The sequence below is a fragment of the Orcinus orca genome, chromosome 10 (genome assembly GCF_937001465.1).
Source record: "Orcinus orca chromosome 10, mOrcOrc1.1, whole genome shotgun sequence".
Classification (NCBI taxonomy): domain Eukaryota; kingdom Metazoa; phylum Chordata; class Mammalia; order Artiodactyla; family Delphinidae; genus Orcinus; species Orcinus orca.
In genome coordinates, this window is record NC_064568.1 from 53,597,354 (window position 1) to 53,619,431 (window position 22,078).

The window sequence follows — 22,078 nt, forward strand, 5'->3', positions numbered from 1 at the left end:
GCTGGCCCAAGTCCAAGAGGGTCAGGCCGGCGTCTGGGGTCCACCCTCCCAACGTGCCCCAAGGGCAGCCCTCAATCAGCAGCAGATGGGGGTTGGAAGATAAACCGGGCTTCCTTGAGCCGGGGGTGTGATGCTGAGGTGCACGTGGGCTCTGTGCACTGCCAGGGTCCCCAGTGGGATCATGCTCTGGTTGTCCCCATGGTGACCTGCCTGCTAGCACAGGGCTCATCAGCTCCCTCCCCTTCCTGACTCACTGCCTGTTCCTTCTCTCCGTGGCTTTTCCTGCCCTCTTTTTCCTACAGAATGTCAGCTCAGGCTCCTGTTCCAGGGCCCGAGGCACCCAACCCAAGGCAGATACCCCGCTCACCACGGCAGGACCACCTGCTGGGACCAGGCTCCCTCTCGCGCCTCAGCTGCCTGCCTCCCTATAGGCGCAATGGGGACCTTGGGATTTCCTTGAGGGCTTCACACAGCCTCTGTTCTAAGAAAGTTTTAGATCTCTCTGCTCTTCTTCCCACCCCCATCCCATCCTCCCCACCGCAGTCCTTTCACTGAGGGCCACTGCCCCATCCTGGCCCCACAGCATCTCTTTGTCTGGCTGGAGGCTCTCAGGAGAAAGTCTGCAGTCTCCGGCTCTGGAGCTCAGAGGGGACCCAGGCAGCGGAGATGCTCACTCCCTGAAAGTCAGCATCTGGTCTGCAGCTGCTGTTTTGATCGTGGTTCCAACTTCATAGAGCCGTGAAGTTGTTGGCAGTTTTTGCCTGAGCACAACCCTGACTTTTATATCTGCCTTCCTTCCAAATTATCCTGCCTGGAAATGCAGGAAGATGAAGGCTGCGATCCCAGGCTCTCTTCACTCCTCTCCCACCCCTCTTTTTTTTCTTCCCTCCTTTCCTTTTGATTCTTTTGCATGTTTTGTCTGCCTCACAGGCTGCAGCAAGCTGGGGTTGTGTTTCTCCTCTTGTGAAAATACTTGCTCAGCTGGCTGCTGTGTGTCAGCTGCTATTCAAAGGCCGACATGGCCAGGGATTTGGAAGTCGGCCAGCCTGGGGGCCCGGTTGGCTCGGGTGACGTGAATATTGTGCCTGCTGTGCTCCCAGAGGGGGCCCTGAAGGACCCACCTTCCTCCGCTTCCCACACACCACACACGGTGCAAACACTTGCATGGACACCAGACAAGCCGAAAGCCAGGACAGAGACTTCTTTGTAGAAGAGAACAACTCTCCTGATTTGTCCTGGAGGGATGGTGAGTTCATGGCTTTCCTCCTTCTTTATAAAACAGTAACACACTGGCCACCTCCTTCCATTTGTTCCCTCCTCAAGCAACTCTGAAAAACCTGTTTTCTTGGTTTCTCTTTTCTATACTTTCAGATGACCCAAGTGCCTGAAGTAACAACCCCTGTTATTAGCTATCCCCTAACTCTATTTTGTTTTTCTTTCTGCAATCATCATACACACCCCCAGCCCTTAAGTTATGATTTTATATCTATTCATGCAGTACTTGTCTTTCTAGCATAGTAGCTCTTCATTAGACACCCAGTCCCTTGAGGACAGGGTCTCTTTTTTTCCCACTGCTGCATCCTTCGCATTTTCTTTTAATTTTTATTTTAAATTGGACTACAGTTGATTTACAATTTGTGTTAGTTTCAGGCATACAGCAAAGTGATTCAGTTATACATATACATATATCTATTCTTTTTCAGATTCTTTTCCTTTACAGGTTATTACAGAATACTAAGCAGAGTTCCCTGTGCTTAGTATTTTTTTTTCCTTTGAGGTCATACTGTACATTTCTCAGGTATTATTTTTTTTTTTAATTAATTAATTTATTTTTGGCTGCATTGGGTCTTTGTTGCTGCACATGGGCTTTCTCTAGTTGCAGCAAGCAGGGGCTACACTTTGTTGCGGTGCACAGCCTTCTCATTGCTGTGGCTTTTGTTGCGGAGCGTGGGCTCTAGGTGTGTGGGCTTCAGTAGTTGTGGCACGCGAGCTCAGTAGTTGTGGCTCGCAGGCTCTAGAGCACAGGCTCAGTAGTTGTGGCGCATGGGCTTAGTTGCTCTGCAGCATGTAGGATCTTCCCGGACCAGGGCTCGAACCTGTGTCTCCTGCATTGGCAGATTCTTAACCATTGAGCCACCAGCAGGTCCTTGTTGATTATCTATTTAAAATATAGTAGTGTGTATATGTCAATCCCAAACTCCCAATTTATCACCCCTTGCCGGCCAACCTTGCTCCTTTGGTAACTATAAGTGTGTTTTCTAAGTCTGTTTCTGTTTTGTAAATAAGTTCATTTGTATCTTTTTTTTTTAGAATCCACATATAAGCAATATCATATGATATTTGTCTTTCTCTGTCTTACTTCATTTACTATGATAAGCTCCAGGTCCACCCATGTTGCTGCAAATGGCATTATTTCATTCTTTTTAATGGCTGAGTAATATTCCATTGTATATACATACCACATCTTCTTTACCCATTCATCTGTTGATGGACATTTAGGTTACTTCTGTGTCTTGACTATTATAAACAGCGCTACAATGAACATTGGGGTACACATACCTTTTGACCCATGGTTTTCTCTGGATATATGCCCAGGAGTGGGATTGCTGGATCATATGATAGCTCTATTTTTAGTTTTGTAAGGAACCTCCATACTGGTCTCCATAGTGGCTGCACCAATTTACATTCCCACCAGCAGTGCAAGAGGGTTCCCTTTTCTCCACACCCTCTCCAACATTTATTGTTTGTAGACTTTTTGGTGATGGCCATTCTGACTGGTGTGAAGTGATATCTCATTGTAGTTTTGATTTGCATTTCTCTAATGATTCGTAATGCTGAATATCTTTCATGTGCCTCTTCACCATCTGTATGTCTTCTTTGGAGAAATGTCTATTTAGGATCTTTTGCCCATTTTTTGATTGGGTTTTTTTGTGTGTGTGACATTGAGCTGCATGAGCTGCTTGTATATTTTGGAGATCACTCCCTTGTCGCTCACATCGTTTGCAAATATTTTCTCCCATTCTGTGGGTGTCTTTTCATTTTGTTTATGTTTTCCTCTGCTGTGCGAAAGCTTTTGAGTTTAATTAGGTCCCATTTGTTTATTTTTGTTTTTATTTCCATTACTCTAGGAGACGGATCAAAAAAGATATTGCTGCAATTTATGTCAGAGACTGTTCTTCCTATGTTTTCCTCTAAGAGTTTTATAGTGTACAGTCTTACATTTAGGTTTTTAATCCATTTTGAGTTTATTTTTGGTGTTAAAGAATGTTCTAATTTCATTCTTTTTTTTTTTTTTTTTTTGCGTGGTACGCGGGCCTCTCACTGTTGTGGCCTCTCCTGTTGCAGAGCACAGGCTCCAGACGCGCAGGCTCAGCGGCCATGGCTCATGGGCCTAGTCACTCCGCGGCATGTGGGATCTTCCTGGACCAGGGCACAAACCCGTGTCCCCTGCATTGGCAGGCGGACTCTCAACCACTGTGCCACCAGGGAAGCCCTAATTTCATTCTTTTACATGTAGTGTTCCAGTTTACCCAGCACCACTTATTGAAGAGACTCGCTTTTCTCCATTGTATAGTCTTGCCTCGTTTGTTGTACATTAATTGACCACAGGTGCATGGTTTCATTTCTGGGCTTTCTATCCTGTTCCATTGACCTATATTTCTGGTTTTGTGCTAGTACCATACTGTTTTGATGACTGTAGCTTTATAGTATAGTCTGAAGTCAGGGAGCCTGATTCCTCTGGCTCTGTTTTTCTTTTCCAAGATTGCTTTGGCTATTCAGGGCCTTTTGTGTCTCCATACAAATTTTAAGATTTTTTGTTCCAGTTCTGTGAAAAATGCCATTGGTAATTTGATAGGGACTGCATTGAATCTGTAGATTGCCTTGGGTAGTACAGTCATTTTGACAATATTGATTCTTCCAATCCAAGAACACAGTATATCTTTCCATCTGTATGTGTCATCTTTGATTTATTTCATCACCATCTTATAGTTTCTTGAGTACAGGTCTTTTGCCTCCTTAGGTAAGTTTATTCCTAGGTATTTTATTATTTTTGATGCGATGGTAAATGGGATTGTTTCCTTAATTTCTCTTTCTGATCTTTTTTTGTTAGTGTATGCAACAGATTTCTGTGTATTAATTTTGTATCCTGCAACTTTACCGAATACATTGATGAGCTATAGTAGTCTTTTGGTAACATCTTTAGGATTTTTCTATGTATAGTATCATGTTATTTGCAAACAGTGATAGTTTTCCTTCTTTTCTAATGTGAATTCTTTTTATTTCTTTTTCAGCTCTGATTGCCATGGCTAGAACTTCCAAACTATGGTGAATAAAAGTGGTGAGTGGACATCCTTGTCTTTTTCCTTATCTTAACAGTGAAAAGCTGAAAGCATTTCCTCAGAGCATGATATTAGCTGTAGGTTTGTCATATACGGCCTTTAATTATGTTGACGTGTGTTTCCTCTATGCCCACCTTCTGGAGAGTTTTCATCATAAATTGGTGTTGAATTTTGTCAAAAACTTTTCTACATCTACTGAGATGATCATATGGTTTTTATTCTTTAAATTATTATTGTGGTGTACCATACTGATTGATTTGCAGATACTGAAAAATCCTTGCATCCCTGAGATAAATCGCACTTGACTGTGGTGTATGAAAATTCTTTTTCAGGTAGATTGCTTATCTTCACTTCACTTAGTTGTTCTCCTGGGGTATCTCGTTCCTTCATCTGGGACATATTCATCTGCCATCTCTTTGTGTAACTTTCCGTGATTGTGGTTTCTGTTCCACAGGCTGCAGGGTTTTATTTCTTCTTGCTTCTGCTGTCTGCCCCCTGGTGGATAAGGCTGGCTCAATAGGCTTGTGCCAGTTTCCTGGTGGGAGGGACTGGTACCTGCCCACTGGTGGCTGGAGCTGGTTCTTGTCCCTCTGGTGGGCAGGGCTGTGTCAAGGGGTGTGTTTAGCAGGAAGCTATGGGCTCAGGAAGATTTTAGACAGCTTTTCTGCTGATGGGTGGGGCTGTGTCCCCACCCTGTTGTTTGTTTGTCCTGAGGCGTCCCAGCATTGGAGCCTACAGGCTGTTGGGTGGGGCCAGGTCTTGGTGAGAAAATGGTGGCCTCCAGGAGGGCTCACGCCAATGAGTACTCACCAGAACTACCGCCACCAGTGTCTTTGTCCCCACAGTGAGCCAGAGCCACACCCTACCTGCACAGGAGACCCTCTAATAAACAGCAGGTAGGTCTGGCCCAGGCTCTTAAGAGGTCACTTCTTTTTCCCCTGGGTCCTGGTGTGCACGAAACCTTGTGTGCACCCTTCAAGACTGGAGTTTCTGTTTTCCCCAGTCCTGTGGAATTCCTGCAATCAAACCCCACTGGCCTTCAGAGCAGATGCTCTGGGGGCTCCTGATGCCAGACCCCCAGGCTGGGGAGCCTGACATGGTGCTCAGAACTTTCACTCGTGTGGGAGAACTTCTGCCATATAGTTATTTTCTAGTTTGTGTGTTGCCCACCCGATGGGTATGGGATTTGATTTTATCACGATTGCATCCCTCCTACCATCTTGTTGTGGCTTCTTCTTTGTCTTTGGATGTAGTATATCTTTTTTGATAGCTTCCAGCATTTTTTTATCGATAGTTGTTCAGCAGTTAGTTGTGATTTTGGTGTTTTTGTGAGCGGGATGAGCTCACATCCTTCTACTCTGCCATCTCCTGAGAGTCTCTGTACCCTGAGCACTTTGAGTAATGCCTTCCATGCAGTAGGTACTCAATAAATATTGGTTTAGTGAATGAAAAGATGAATAGATATATCTTCAGAGAAATAAGGATAAGGAAGTTATCTCAGACCTTAAGGCACTGAGGCTGTAACACGCTACAGCATTTAATAGCTTTGGGATTCTTTTAACAGAGACTCACCCAGAGATGAGACGAAAGTCAAGTCAACCACTGGAAATGTTCAGAAGTGAGGCCATCACTGAATGTTCCCCAAGTGTGTGACTGTCTTGCCAGATGCTTCCAGAAAGGCTTCAAGTCAAAGGTCACAATACACAGAGTAGCATTGACTACCCAGTTCTGTAAAAATAATAATGGTAGTTCTAGCTGCCATGGGCTATACATGCTCTCCATTGGTCAGGCCAACACTGTACTAGGAAGGTTAGGGCCTGTGGGCCAGAGCCAGACAACAGGGCTCTGATGCTTGTCTCCACAACTTTCCCACCTCCTAAAACCTCAGTTTTCCCATCTGTAAAATGGGGCTAGTAACAGCACACCCTTCAAAGAGTCCTTGGTAGATGGAATGAGTTGTTCCATGAAGCAATTGCTTATGTAATGGTAGTTATTGTTTCTCCGTGGCCTTCTTCATCTGGACCAAACCTACTTCTACCAGAAAGTCTTTCCCTTTTGACGACTCTCTTCAATTATGACAACCCATCTCTTGAGCTCCTAGGTGGAATCTTGTGGTAAGGTAGCTGGACCAGCTGGCTTCCAAAGAGTGCTATTACCACCTCTGCATTTTCTCACCTGAGAAGAGTGCGGCTTCTCCAGTGTTGTGTTGTCTCTTGTTCGTGTTTCCTCTGTACTTCTTGCACACAGAGGACACTTCTGAGCCTCATTGTTCCTTTGAGAGCTGACCTAACCCTCCTTGCCTGACCCTACTGTTGAACTCCCTTTAGCCAATCTGGGCACTCAGTTCCTTGTCCCCTGCCTCGCCTGTAAAAAAGTCTCCTTCGGTGTTCTAGGCCCAGTAAATAGTACAAGACAAAGCCTAGCACTAAGACCTGTGATAAACGCAGAGAGAAGCAGGCGAGGCCTGCTGGGCATCCACGCCAAGAGTTTGGGCTCAGCCCTGAGAACAGAACAGAGTCACTTGAGTCAGGAAAGCTGGGATTTCACCTTCTCCTGCAAGACCATCCTTTGATGCCTAGTCTCCTGCTTCATTCAGTTAGATGTCCTGCTGCTCAGAATAAATGGGAAAGAATATCAGTGGATCTATATTGTGAAATAAAATATTAATCTATAACTCATCACACTGAGGTAAGCATTTTCCACATTTCCTTTTCTGAAATGAGACTGTCCATGAAAAATAGTAATTACATATGCTGTATTTTCAAGTCACAGAAAGAAGTTTAAGCTTCAGGAAAGCCCTTTTATATCCTGCCCTCTCTCTGTATAAATTAAGGCGTAATATCAACTAGAGGAATATTGTCTCTTTTATGTGTAAGGTAAGAAATGTGTCTGAATGTGCAAAGTTTTTAAAAGTAAAGGAGAAAAAAAAAGTCTGTTTCATCAGTAGACAGCAAGCTTCTTCATGGAGATACTTGTCCTTCCATCTGTGTTTGTACAACAGGTTAGAGGGAACACACCCTAACTTCCCTTAGAAGGTACTAACTTTAATGTACCCTCTAAGGGGCTCTTTAAATATAAAAGAAAAGTCTCTGTAATTAAGACTAGGCTGAAAATCTGCCTTCACGGTTTTTGAAGCACAGACACAAAAAAACAGAAAACAAAAAAAAACCCAGAAAAAAACAGTACTTTTAAAAGAAGGCAAAAGAAAGGGTTTAATACATGAGTTCACGCACTTAATCAAGTGAAGGGCTGTCCGCTGGACAAAAGTGAGGAGAGACAAAGAACTTCGATTTTTGCAGCCTGAGCGGAGATGGGAGGAACAGTACTGTGGGCTTAAGATCAAACAAAATGAAAACCGGGATGGCGTCTTTCCGGTTCCCTAAAGCTGTCTGTTCTTATCCTAAAGGTTATGAAAGGTTTTTTGAGGCTTGCTAAACAAATGGGACCCTGTTCCTTCCTTGGGAAAACTTATTTATACTGTATCCGTTTTTAGACCTTGTAAAAGCTGGTGAACTCGGTTCTTCCCCATTAGCCTGAATTCTTCCACACTCAGCAAATATCAACAGGAAAGGGCGTCGGTCATTGATAACCGAGGAAGCAGGGAGCTCACATCAGGCCTTAAGAAGCTGGCAGCACTGCCAGAGGGGAAGACAGGGACACAGTCTCCAGCTCACGTTTATAGAATGACGGGCTTGAAAGGATAAGAGAGATACCAAAAACGAGGTAAATTTATTCTGAGACGATGACAACAGCATCATCGTCTCTTCTGACACAACTCACACTGGTCTGGTCTAAGGATTCATTTTCGAGCTGTCAAAGCTTTCAAGTAGAAAATGATTCTCAGTGGCTAAAACTTGATTAAACAAATTTCACTGTGCAAGAAAAAACTGTTACTTTTGGGAAGACATCTCAGGCAGGAAACCAGAAAATAACAGGGTCAACCAGACAGGAAGTGCCATCCCCATGCAGGGACCCAGGGAAACAGGTGATGGGACAGCAAGGCTCCCAGCAGGACCCATCCTAGAGAGTCAGCTAAGAAGGTTCTCAAAAGGAGGAATTATCAGAGCAGGAAATGGTGCCAACCAGATCCACCTGGAGCAAAATGCTAGGTAGTTTGGCCCAGTGACCAAAGCTGTTATGATCTAAGCGACAAAATAAATATTGATAATATTAAATACCCATAGAATAAGATAAATATCCACAACTTCATACTCATATAAATACATAGTAAAACAAATAAATAAAAGGGGCTGGTGAGAGAAAGGACAGATATTTCGTAAGCAGAATATCTATGAATAAATGTAGAAGGGATAAGAAAAACGGAAAATCACCATTAGGCAAACATTACAGTAATAACTGTAGCTGGCAAGAACTACTGATGGACCCTAGAATTAGCAGGTAAAATAATGGTAAAAAACAGGTCTAGTCTCCTTACTAAACAGGTGTTTAGTAGAAACAGGTCAAAGTGCCTTCCCACAAGATTTGTATAAATTACAAGTGGAAAAGGTAGTATCTTTACAGGGAGAAATGTGGAGACACCTTCAGCACATGATGAGATTGGACAGCACACTGGCATCTCCACCCGCATGTGACACCCTGAGTAGGGCTCAACATCATTTCTGTGGTATTCTTGCCTAAAAATGCACAACCTCAATCTAATCATGAGAAAACATCAGAGAAACCCAAAGTGAGAGACAGTCTATAAAATACCTGGTCTGAATTCTTCCCAAGTGTCAAGGTCACGAAAGAACAGACTGAGCAACCGTCACACATCAAAGGAGACTGAGGTGGCCTGGATGCTAAGGTAACGTGGAATCCTGGAGTGGATCCTGTGCCCCATTACTGGGGGCTTGGAAATACAAGTTAGTCCTATAGATTAATTAAAGACATGGTACCAATGTCAATGTCCAATCTTCTGCAGCTGTGCTTGGTTTAGGTAAGGTGTTAGCACAAGGGGAAGCTGGGTGAAGAGCATATGGGAACTCCCTGTGCTACTCACGCAGTGATTCTGTGTGTCTAACATTATTACAAAACAAAGGGTTAAAATTGGTGTTAGCTTGGCTTGACTTAGCATCTAGCCAGGACCAGGTTGGGATACATCAATTTTCTAAGGTGAGACCTAAGACCCTGACGGAAACCACTGAGAGAAGGGTCAGAAAAGAATAAAGTGATGTAGACATTAGCCAATCCCATCTCCAAGAAGATCAGGGGACAATGCTCTCTAAAACGATGACATCCCCCTGTACCCCAGAAGAATACTGCGTTCCTCAATAACCTCTCTTCATTAGATTTTTCAAAACCTAAACAAATATGTCAAACCATTTTGCTTGTTTTGTTCAACAAAGGAAAGTTATGTCCATAAAAGTAAATTTTGAGTCAAATCCAGTTCCTGTACCATATAATTCTGAAAAACCTTAAAATACAAAAAGAAACTAAAGTCAGATACTTTTCTGAATCATGGTACCCATTTGATAAGAAATAATTCTTATATTACTAGTGTTCATCTCTTGCCACATATGTAAATATCTGTGGCGCGATGCGTCAAGAGAAAAGTAATTATAAACTTCAGGAAAGGAGATAAAATGCTTTGTGCTCCAAACCTGGCTTTCAGCTATAAAACCTAGGCTTTTTAGCACCATTCCGGATCGTTCTGGAATAGCTGTGTCCTACCAGATCTCAATGAGCGCTCTGTATCCCTGGAACCATGTTGAAGCAAAGAGCACAACATCGCGCTCGAAGGCGCGTGAGGCACCACTGCACCGCGACGGTGTCCATGCCTACCTCCCACTGCGCTGCAGCGAGACGTCATCTCCCAGAGCACCAGGGCCATGGAGTAGACATCTGTCTGCTTGAAGGACTCGACATTCTCCAGATTCATCCTGGACTCTAGGACCTCTGGAGCCATGTATCTCGCCGTTCCCACCTAAAGCAGAAAAAGACATTGAGGTCCATCACTGAATTGCAGCTGCGTACCGTACCTATTTTCAAAATATAGCTGATGTTTGTCCCTACACGGGTAGTGGACCTTTAAAAAGCACAATGCTTTTTAAAGTAACGAGACCTGCACAGAAATGTACAGCTTATGTAATTATTTTTTTGAATAAATGAATAAATAAATGAATTAAAAAAAAATTTTTAATGAATATAAAGAAAAAAATGCCACAATAAGGAAATGCCAAACCCCAGAGCTGCTTTGTTTAGCCCCGTGACATATGTCATCATATCATGTATACAATAACATCCTTGCAGAGAACCTGAGCGACCACATCAGTGATACTTTTGATGTTGATTTTTGTTTTTGCAAATTAAATATTTTTTCACCCTTGTAACTCCAAGATTTGTGGTGAAATAATAATTGCCATTAATTTTTTGTCACTTGAGAATTGTCTTAATCTTCTTTGTTTACCCCATGGCACATTCTAGTGTGCCGAGCATGTCATATAATTACATAAAATCTCTGCTAAATTGAATTGTATGAAAGTATTTCCATTAAGAGCCCAAACCTGGTCATTTTATAATTTTAATTTTTTCTTTTTTTTTTTTTTTGCGGTACGCGGGCCTCTCACTGTTGTGGCCTCTCCCATCGCAGAGCACAGGCTCCGGACACACAGGCTCAGCGGCCATGGCTCACGGGCCTAGCCGCTCCACGGCATGTGGGATCTTCCCAGACCGGGGCACGAACCCGTGTCCCCTGCATCGGCAGGCGGACTCTCAACCACTGCGCCACCAGGGAAGCCCTCATTTTATAATTTTGATGGGCATGCTATGTAGTTTTATTTGAACGATGACTGGTAGTATGAAAACACTGCGATACATAGGAACATATAAGAAATGCTTCTGGGGGAAAAAAATCACTTGAATGTTTGATAATGCAGCTTGTATAGACTGACTAAATAACAATGAAATCCTACCTTCCCAAGGATCCAGGGAATGTCAAGTGAGTTGATAATATCACCCCAAATAACGCTTCCTACTGGCATGCATTAGAAGAAATTTTTCTTTTTAATAGGTCATTGCATGACTTGTTACCCTGGCACAGTAATCTGTCCGTGTTTCAACATGTTTATCTCTACACTTGATGTGTGGCCATGGACCCGGAGAGCTGCCTGAGCAGTGACTAGATGCTTCAAAAGCACTCCCCTCAGCCTGGTAAGAGGAAACAGTGGTGCTCTCAACACTTCACTCTAACCCACAGCCAAGCTTCCGGTGTGTGAAACATAAAGAATGATGGTAATGTTAGAATCTAATAGCTCCTTAACCAAAAAGGTTTCAATTTTAATCAGTGAGGTGCTTCAAAAGAGGAACTCTTCCTTCACTCACTCTACAAATACTTATTGGTCACTTTCCCTGTTCAAGGCCTTGTGATGGATGTGACCAAATAGATGTGGATTTGGACTTCAAGGAGACTGCCTTCTAAAATGGTAAAAAAAAAAAAAACCAAAAAAACCAAAACCAAAAAAAAAACAATGTAAGGACCAAGAATACAGAGTAGCAAGGGCTGAGTACAACCGTAAGACAGGGAAAAGATAGAAATACAGAACTAGCAGTGTTCGAAGCAAAGGAAAATAGTGTCCAAATGGAAGAGAAATGAGAACTGACTCCGGGAGAAATGCCTGCCCTAAGCTGGTAAGGATCTGGAGAACCAGGGAGAGAAATGCTGCTGGTTGGCAGAGGTACCCCGGCACGAGAGCGGGGTGCAGTCAGGATTAACTGGATTCCCTGGACCAGTGTCAGAGTGCAGGGCTGATGGAAATGAGAGGGAGGGGTGCCAGTAGCAAGGCGAGGGGCCCAAGGGGGCCGGGGCTGCCCTACCTGCCCACTGTTGGCCAGGTCATCCACAGACAGAGTGGGGTCCAGCCGCAGGGAGAGGCCGAAGTCACAGAGGCAGCAGGTGAGGTCTCCCTTGACCAGGATGTTGGAGCTCTTGAGGTCCCTGTGCACGATGGGCATCTTGGGTCGGCCGCACAGCGTGTGGTCGCTGTGTAGGTGTGCGATGCCACGGGCCAGCGAGCCGCCCAGCCTGCGCAGGTCCTCCCAGCTGATGACGTGGCGCGTCAGGTACTCCTGCAGGTTGCCCTTGGCGTGGAAGGCGGTGATCAGCCAGTACTGCTTGCCCAGCTCCGTCTTGCGCTCCTCAGCTGTCAGGAACTGCAGGATGTTCTCGTGCTTGAGGTTGATGTCCGAGAAGATGTCCTTCTCCGTCTTCCAGGAGGCATATTCTTCATAGGGGAAGATCTTGACGGCCACGGTCTCAAACTGCTCAGACGTGTTCTGCCTCAGCTTGGCCTTGTAGACCTCGGCGAAGCGCCCTTTGCCCACCAGGGTGTCCAGCTCAATGGGCAGCAACTCCGTGTTGTGATTGATGTTGTTGGCGCAGGTGGAGCTGATGTCGGAGCGGTCATCCTCCAGGATGATGGCCAGGTGCTCACTGAACTCCATCAGCTTGCGCGGCTTGCCCGAGTCCCAGGCCGGGCTCAGCTTCTGCTGCCGGTGGACGCGGTAGCAGTAGAAGGTGACAATGACAGCAATGGCGATGCCCAGTGGCGGCAGGAGGCTGACACCTGTCACTTGGAAGATGACCAACAGCAAGTCGGGGTTGTTGGTGGCGTATTCTAAGGTGGAAACAAAGGAGAGAAGGAGCTGGGTCAGCAGGTGTGCACTGGAAGGAAGTGGTCCACACCCCAAGCATAGTAGGTTTTACCTTCAGCATAGTTTCTGTGGACAGCATATGGTGAGTTTTTATTACAGGCATGGATGCTAGTGTGCATTTGTCCAGTCTTGCCTGCCTCTGGCCATCTAGTCAATATCTCCTACTCTTCCCTCAAAACTCATCTTAGAAATCAAAACTCAACATTGACCAATCAGAGAATTGTGCATGAGCTAATCACATACCCTGGGATGCCCCTCCCACGCCTGGTCTTTAAAAATGGTTTGCTGGCATTATTCACAATAGCCAGGACATAAAAACAACCTAAATGTCCATCGACAGAGGAATGGATAAAGAAGATGTGGTACATATATACAATGGAATATTACTCAGCCATAAAAAAAGAATGAAATAATGCCATTTGCAGCAACATGGATGGACCTAGACATGATCATACTAAGTGAAGTAAATCAGAAAGATAAAGACAAGAACCATATGATATCATTTACATGTGGAATCTAAAATATGGCACAAATGAACTTATCTATAAAACAGAAACAGACTCACAGACACAGAGAACAGGCTTGTGGTTGCCAAGGGGTAGGGGAGGTGGGAGAGGGATGGATTGGGAGTTTGGGGTTGGCAGATGCAAACCATTACATATAAAATAAACAACAAGTTCCTACTGTATAGCACAGGGAACTACATTCAATCTCCTGGGATAAACCATAATGGAAAAGAATATTAAAAAAAGGATGTACCTATATATATAACTGAATCGCTTTGCTGGACAGCAGAAATTAGCACAACATTGTAAGTCAACTATACTTCAATTTAAAAAATGCTTCACTGAAACCCTTCGGGAGATTTGGGGTTATGGCGGGGGTGGTGGGCATGAGCTACCTGTTCTCCTTGCATGGCCCTGCAGTGAATCTTTCTCTGCTAAAAAAAAAAAAAAAAAAACGCCCGCAAAGCTCAGCTTAAACGTCACTCCCTAAAGGAAATGGAGGGAAACGTTCTATTTTGTGTGTCCTCATAGCATGCCACATTTTTCCTGTGCAAGAAGTGAGCACAATTTGAGTTAAATAACTATGACTCCATTTATTGGTTTCATATCTGCCTCTCCCTACTTGCCCCACCCCAGCGGACTGAGAGCTCTATGCTGCCAGGGACGATGCCTTTCTTCTCCATGACTGTAACCAGCACTTAGCACACATGAGGGCCTTAGTAAGTGTTGACTAAATGGGTGAAGCATTTACTGAGTGTTCACTGAGCTCCGAGCACTGCAGGAGGTTTTGGGAATACAGAAAATGACAACTCCTGCCTCCAGAGTGCTCACGTATATGGTATCTGGTGAAAACAAAGAGACAGCCACAGTCCTGCCGCAGTCTGTGCTCTTTTGTAAACTCTAACTTGTCCTGTTCTGCTCAACACCCAGGCTACCGTGAAACATCAGCTTTGGGCCTACTGGTCTGTGGTAAGGGTCTCTTTGGAAGTCAGTTACCTTATATCCCCGTAATGTTTCTCTTTTCAGTGTCATGTGATTTATAGCTTCATAGAACAGGGATATTTAGTAGCAATAATGGAAACATTAGTGAGAGAAGTTATAGAAGGGAAGTGCAGGCCAGTTTCCTGACTGGGACCAGTGAGGCAGGCTCTGTGGGGGATGGAGAAGAGCCCTTATCACCAGCTAAGTAACTACAATGTCTTGTTCCTCAAACCTTGATTCATGAGCTGGCCTTGGTTGGCTCTGGTTAAATAGTTTTCTTCTTGGGAAGAAGAACGCGGATGGAGATGCTCAGTGGGCAAGAGTCAGGGAAACATAGTTATAGTTCAGGGAGAGCTTTGTGCTAGCCTTTCTCCACTGGAAACGGATGCCAGAATTCTATTACTTTATCAGTCATTCATTTTCTCTCAAAGGCGCCCACTAAGGAGCAGTCCTCATGCTCAGAAGCTAGATTCATTCATTAAACACAGAACTACTGAGGTCCTACTAGGGGATGAGACAGCTCTCAAAGTGGGGATGACCCAGCAGAGAAGTTAGGATGTGTCTACACCTGCCTGGCAACATCCAGCAGTCTGGGATGGAAGCTAATGCATGCCCCCATCTATGCTGGAGTGTGGGAAAGACAGAGAGACAGGGATGGCACAGTGGTAAGGACTGTGAGCTGGCCAGTGAAGGATGGGAAGCAGTCAATGATGGCAGAAGGAATGTTATGTGGAGAAGTAAGAATACAGGATCTACCTGAGGATGAGCAGGAGTCCCAAACTGACAACTGTGCACAAAGGAATAGAGAGGAAAGTTTGGGTAGGTGGTTTGGGACCAGACATCATGTCCAAGGACGGATTCATAATTATATAACTGGCAGTATTCACCTACTGGCAGTGTATTTTAAAAAGTGATGAGAATACAGTCCAGGTGGAACAGAGATAATCTCTCAAAGGGAACCCATTACCTAAATGGTATTTGATGCCTTCACTTAATGAAGCACAGAGAGAAATGAAACTAAGACAATGTCAAGTGGCACTATGATTAACTACCTATTCTTAAGAGAAGTTCTAAGTGGAAATGCCAACTTCCACTGACTATTCTAGATGAAAGCCTTAGGTCTTACATCTATTTGATGCCACTAAAAACATGAAAAGTACCCCCAAACATCAGGATTTCAGCAACCAAAAGGGAAAAAAAAATCACTATTTTTGAGGAAGATACGTGAATGTATTAAAAAGAATAGACAAATTCGACAAGGTAGCAGGATACAAGATTAACATACAGAAATTGGTTGCATTTCTTTATACTAACAGTGAAATATCAGAAGGTGAATGTAAATAAACAATCCCTTTAAAAAGCACATCAAAATAAATAAATAAATAAACTTCACCACAGAGGTGAAAGACTTAAAATGCTGAGAACTACAAAACATTAATAAAAGAAATTAAAGATGATTCAAAGAAATGGAAGATATCTCATGCTCTTGGATTGGAAGAATTAATACTATTAAAATGGCAATACTACCCAAAGCAATCTACAGATTTAATGTGATCCCCATCAAATTACCCCTGACATTTTCACAGAACTAGAACAAAAAATCCTAAAATTTATATGGAACCATAAAAGACCAAGCCAAAGCAAACCTTAGGAAAACAAAGCAGGAGGCATAACCTTCCCAGACTTCAGACAATACTACAAAGCTACAGTAATCAAAACAGCACGGTATTGGCACAAAAAGAGACATACAGATCAATGGAACAGAATAGAGTGCCCAGAAGAAAACTCACACACCTACAGTCAATTAATCTTCAACAAAGGAGGCAAGAATATAAAACGGGAAAAAGATAGTCTCTTCAGCAAGTGGTGCTGAGAATGTTAGACAGCTGCATGTAAATCAATGAAGTTAGAACACACCCTCACACCATACACAGAAATAAACTCAAAGTGGCTTAAAGACTGAAACATAAGACATGACACCATAAAACTCCTAGAAGAGATCATAGGCAAAAAATTCTTTGACATAAATTGTACCAATGTTTTCTTAGGTCAATCTCCCAAGGCAATAGAAATAAAAACAAAAATAAACAAATGGGACCTAATCAAACTTACAAGCTTTTGCACAGCAAAGGAAACCATAAACAAAACAAAAAGAAAACCTACAGAATGGGAGAAAATATCTGCAAAGATGTGACTGACAAGGGCTTAATTTCCAAAATATACAAACAGCTCATACAACTCAACAACAACAACAAAAAAAAACCCAATCAAAAAATGGGCACAAGGGGCTTCCCCGGTGGTGCAGTGGTTGGGAGTCCGCCTGCCGATGCAGGGGATGCGGGTTCGTGCACCGGTCCGGGAAGATCCCACGTGCCGAGGAGCGGCTGGGCCCGTGAGCCATGGCCGCTGGGCCTGCGCGTCCGGAGCCTGTGCTCCGCAATGGGAGAGGCCGCAGCAGTGAGAGGCCCGCGTACCGTAAAAAAAAAAAAAAAAAAAAAAAAAAAAAAAATGGGCACAAGACCTAAATAGACATTTCTCCAGAGAAGACATACAGATGGCCAAATGGCACATGAAAAGATGCTCAACACTGCTAATTTTTAGAGAAATGCAAATTAAAACTACAGTGAGGTACCACCTCATACCAGTCAGAATGCCCATCATTAAAAAGTCTACAATTAACAAATGCTGGAGAGGGTGCAGAAAAAAGGGAACCCTGTTACACTGTTGGTGGGAATGTAAATTGGTGCAGCCACTATGGAAAACAGTATGGAGATTCCTCAAAAAACTAAAACTAGAGTCACCATATGATCCAACAATCCCACTCCTGGGCATATACTCTAACAAAAGTATAATTCAAAAAGATATATGCACCCCTATGTACATAGCAGCACTATTTACAATAGCCAAGACATGGAAACAACCTAAATGTCCATCAACAGATGAATGGATAAAGATGATGTAGTGTGTGTCTCACACACAATGGAATATTAGCCATCAAAAAGAATAAAATAATGCCATTTTTCAGCAACATGGATGGACCTAGAGATTATCACACTAAGTGAAGTAAGTCAGACACAGAAAGACAAATACCATTATGATATCACTTATATGTGGAATCTAAAATAAGATACAAATCAACATATCTACGAAACAAAAACAGACTCACAGATATAGACAACAGACTTGCCAAGGTGGGGAGGGGCAGGAAGGAATGGGAGTTTGGGATTAGCAGAGGCAAACTATTATATATAGGATGGATAAACAACAAGGTCCTACTATATAGCACAAGAAACTATATATTCAATATCCTGTGTCAAACTATAATGGAAAAGAATATGAAAAAAGAATATATATGTCTGTATAACTGAGTCACTTTGCTGTACAGAAGAAATTAGCACAACATTGTAAATCAACTATACTTCAATAAAATTTTAAAGAATAGGAAGAAGGAAACAATTTGGTGATTGAATCTTGAAAACCTAAGTTCTTACACTGTCAGGCTTGAGTGGGACCCAAGGCAGGTGGGACTAGAGGCTTCAGTGTGGTGGGACAAAGTGATTACAGGAAAGATCGGAACTACAAGTGAAACAGAAGATCTTGTGCAGAAGTATGGATGGTCTCTCTTGTCCAACAAAGAATGAACCTGGAGATCAAGATTGAGGGGACAGATGAAATGATATTGAGATGCAGCAGAAAGTAAGGTTCCCCTCCTATAACTCCACTTCTACTATCTGGACTATCCAATGGGCGTGTTTTCTTCAGGTGGACACTTATCTTTAACAACATAAAATGTCTTATAAATAAATGGGTTTGATTCTCTGATTGCTTGTTCCTCCCATGAAAAAGTAAGCTCTACAAGGGTAAATCCACACGTATTGATCACCAGGCTCTACCCAGCAGCTGACTCAGGGCGGGGCACTTAGGTACTCAGCAAATGTTTCCTGTAGAAGCTGAATGAATGATTACTTATGTGGGACAATGTCCCTCCCATTCTTGGATAAAGAAGATGTGGTACATATATACAATGATGGAATACTACTCAGCCATAAAAAGAATGAAATAATGCCATTTGCAGAAACATGGATGGACCTAGAGATTATCATACTAAGTGAAGTCAGAAAGAGATAGACAAATACCATGTGATATCACTTACATGTGGTATCTAAAATATGACACAAATGAACCTATCTGTGAAACAGAAACAGAATCATGGACATAGAGGACATTGCCAAGGGGGGAGGGATGGAGTGGGAGGCTGGGGTTAGCAGATGTAAGCTTTTATATATAGAATGGATAAACAACAGGGTCTCTACAGCACAGAGAACTATATTCAATATCCTGTGATAAACCATAATGGAAAAGAATATAAAAAAAAGAATGTGTATATATATATTATATATATATATGTATAACAATCACTTTTCTGTATAGCAGAAATTAACACAACATTGTACATCAACTATACTTCAATTAAAAAAAAAATCCCTTCCTTTCTTTATGCTCTACAGCAGGGGTTGGCAAACTATGGCCCCAGGGCCCACAGGCTGCTCCTGTATAACCTCAAGAGCTGTGAATTTTTCATTTTTAAAGGGTCGTTTAAATACAAAAAGAAACTAAGTAGTTCATACAACAGAGATCATATCTGGCCCAGAAAGCCTAAAATATTTACTACCTGGCCCTCTACAGAAAAAGTTTACTAGCCCCTCTTCTACTGGTGTTATTTTAACAACCTGCAATGCACTGGCAGAATTTGGAGAGGCTTCATTCTGGCCCGATGTGAATATTCTTTTACATATGAGAAAACAACACAACGAAAAATTTTAAATATTAACTGCATAATTACTCAGCCATGTCTCCAATTCATTAAAGGGTGTAAAACATCTAAATGAACTGTTCATGTATCCCTGATAATTTTATTCTCTAATTCCTGTCCCTATATGTAAAAGGGTCTTCCTTGCTGACTTCTAGTCTTCTTCAGGCTAAGGGAAACACAAAAACAGAAATCTCCTTTAATTTATTAATTGAAGAAGACTCTAGAAATCCCCCTTTCAACGTTAGAAACCAAAGTGTTACTTTCCCCTCAAATTCCCTTTGATTTCTTTTTGAAAACCTACAGGTAAAAATGTGGTGAGGCAGGAATTATCTATTATCATCTGTCAATCTTGAAACTTCAAAGCGGTGGTGAAAAACCCTAACAATAGCAAATCAGGCTGAAAGGAAGCTTTGGGATGTGGCTTTATCTAAACCGAAGCCACCCACACGCTCTCAGAGTTAACCCTTGAGCTGCTCCTAGAAAAACCAACAGCTATAGCTGTAGTAGGTACAAGCTAGCTTCTCCTTTACTCAGAGACCAGCAGGAAGTATTTCTTTTTGCCAGCCCCCAGTTACACAGAAACTCATAATTATCGAATACAAATTATGTACTTCTCTGTGTGCCATGAGTTTTATATAATATTTATATTTAATGGAAAGAAAAACCCTATGAGGTAGATACTGCTATTATTATAAACCCAATTTTTCAGATAGGGAAGCTAAGGGTCAGACAGTTTAAATAATTTCTCAAGCTCTGTTTGATTAGAGACCCCCGCTCTTAACCCCATGCCATACTGTCTCTAAACTTCACATCAGTGGGAGCTGATTAAGAATGACTTCATACAAGCTCTCAATTTGATAAAGTGGTTTTCTTCACTGGGGGCTGGACTAAGTGATTTCACGGCCGTCCACTAAGGTTTAACGCTGAACTATGGGCAGTTCTCAGACAACGTGTCGGGTGTGCAGACTGTTCCCCTTGGCTCTTAACTAAGAACCAGAGTGGACTAGTGTTCTTGCAAATATGCATCTTTTCCCTGCCTGGGAAGGAAAAGTCTTACACAAGGAAGAACCCTAAAATCTTTCGCAGGACCTAGAATGTAGGGCACTCAAGATATGGAACCCTCCATGAACTGTTTCTTGGGCACACAGGTAACCAGTGCCCAAAAGGTGATGTTCACATGGCACTCCCTTGTTATGTAACACTGAGCCACACAGAGTTCTGGGGGGCATTACAAACGAGGGGAACTTTTCCAGGGTTCATACACATGCAGCTCTCCACTGTTAACAGCAGACTTTCTTAGCCTGGGCTCCAGAGATAGACTTCTGGGAGTCTGTAAATTTAAACGGGCAAAATGACATCTTTTTATTTTCTCTAACCTTTAACTAAAATTTCACATTTCCCAGCATTAGCGACACCTATGACTTTGTCACCAAGAGAAACCACTGATATTTTCATGCCGCTTTACATGTGTTGCAGAGGCCTCGGTGAATCCTTTATATTCATCACTTAGCCATTTCAATTTGTTCGAGCTGATGCTAGATCTTGTTATTTAAACCATTACTATAGAAGTAAATATTACTATATCACAAATTTATATTTGTAAATATTTGATAATTGTATTACACTATGTGTGATCTTCTTTGAACTCCTGTGTATACTATTTTATGCATTTGAAGACATCACTGTGAAGAGATCCACAGGCTTCGCCAAACGTCCCAGAAGTACAGGGCACACACATAAAACCAGAGAGCCCTGGGCAGAGTGAAGGCATCAAGCCCTAGCCTCTCTGCCAGGATTTCCTAGAGCAGAGATTTCCAGACTCATCTGTTTCTCTGGGAAGTTAGGAAGGAAGGATACGGGTGCCAATGACGGACCCTCCATCATTGGTGGACAAGGGTGGATTCTATCATGTGTGAGGTGAGCTCTGCAGTGGAAAAGGATGGGAAATTCTCCTCTGAACTCTCTTAAGGACACCAGAGATAACTCCCCTATCATGGGCTTCATCGAACTGGGGAAAGATCATTCACTTTATCAGCAGCATCTCACTTTATTTCTTCAACAGCCAAGTCAGGTTCTGTTCATTGCCCTGGTTTATAGAGGAGGCTACTGAGGAAGGAAGGGAGGGATGAAGGGAGGCGGGGAGGGAAGGAGAGGGGCGGGGAGGGAGGGAGGTAGGAAGGGAAAGGGAGAGAGAGAGAAAGGCGAAGTGGGGGGGGGATGAGAGGCAGAAGGGGGAGTGTGAGAGAGAGAGAGAGAGAGAGGGAAGGGAAGGGAAAAAAGAGGGGAAAAAAGAAAGAAACGGAGAGGAGCCTGTTTCCCACAGGTCTGAGTGGCTCCAGAGCCCTTGTTCCTTCCACGCCACCAAGGTGTCTCCCTAGCAATGAACCAAAGGCCCGTTTAATAATTCCAAAATTTTCCAACCAAATGTGTCCCACATAGAGGAGCCAAACTGACTTGCAAATAAGGAGCCATTTGCAAATGTCAGAATCTTGATAAATAAACAGTTTTTAAGGACAAATGTCAAAGAGAAATGTTAGTACACCATTAAAAAAAAACAGAACACAAACTGGCAGAAAACCTCAAGGGGAAATTCCTTGGTATAGGTTCCTCCAGAATGACTTAAAAGTAAATAAAAAAAAAAAAAAAGTAAAGAAGTTGCCTAATCACACACACACAGGTGGGCACATACATGCAACACAATGGAAACATGTAGCTCCCAGGCTCTTTCAAGTCCTCTGTGAGGCCCAAATCCAACACTGATTACCAAAAGGAACTTAAAACTGAATCTC

The 22,078-nt window shown here is 43.0% G+C and overlaps 1 protein-coding gene across 2 annotated transcripts in view; it reads right to left on the bottom strand.

The window, feature by feature from the left end:
• TGFBR2 (transforming growth factor beta receptor 2) overlaps positions 1 to 22,078 on the bottom strand; it is a 94,609-nt gene that overhangs the window by 12,579 nt on the left and 59,952 nt on the right. For both annotated transcript variants that reach the window (XM_004279680.4, XM_033405464.2), the window contains exons 4-5: positions 12,153 to 12,952; positions 10,122 to 10,263 (exon numbers count right to left, since the gene is read on the bottom strand). In XM_004279680.4, coding sequence (XP_004279728.1) covers positions 10,122 to 10,263; positions 12,153 to 12,952 — 942 coding nt within the window. The remainder of the gene's footprint in view (positions 1 to 10,121; positions 10,264 to 12,152; positions 12,953 to 22,078) is intronic.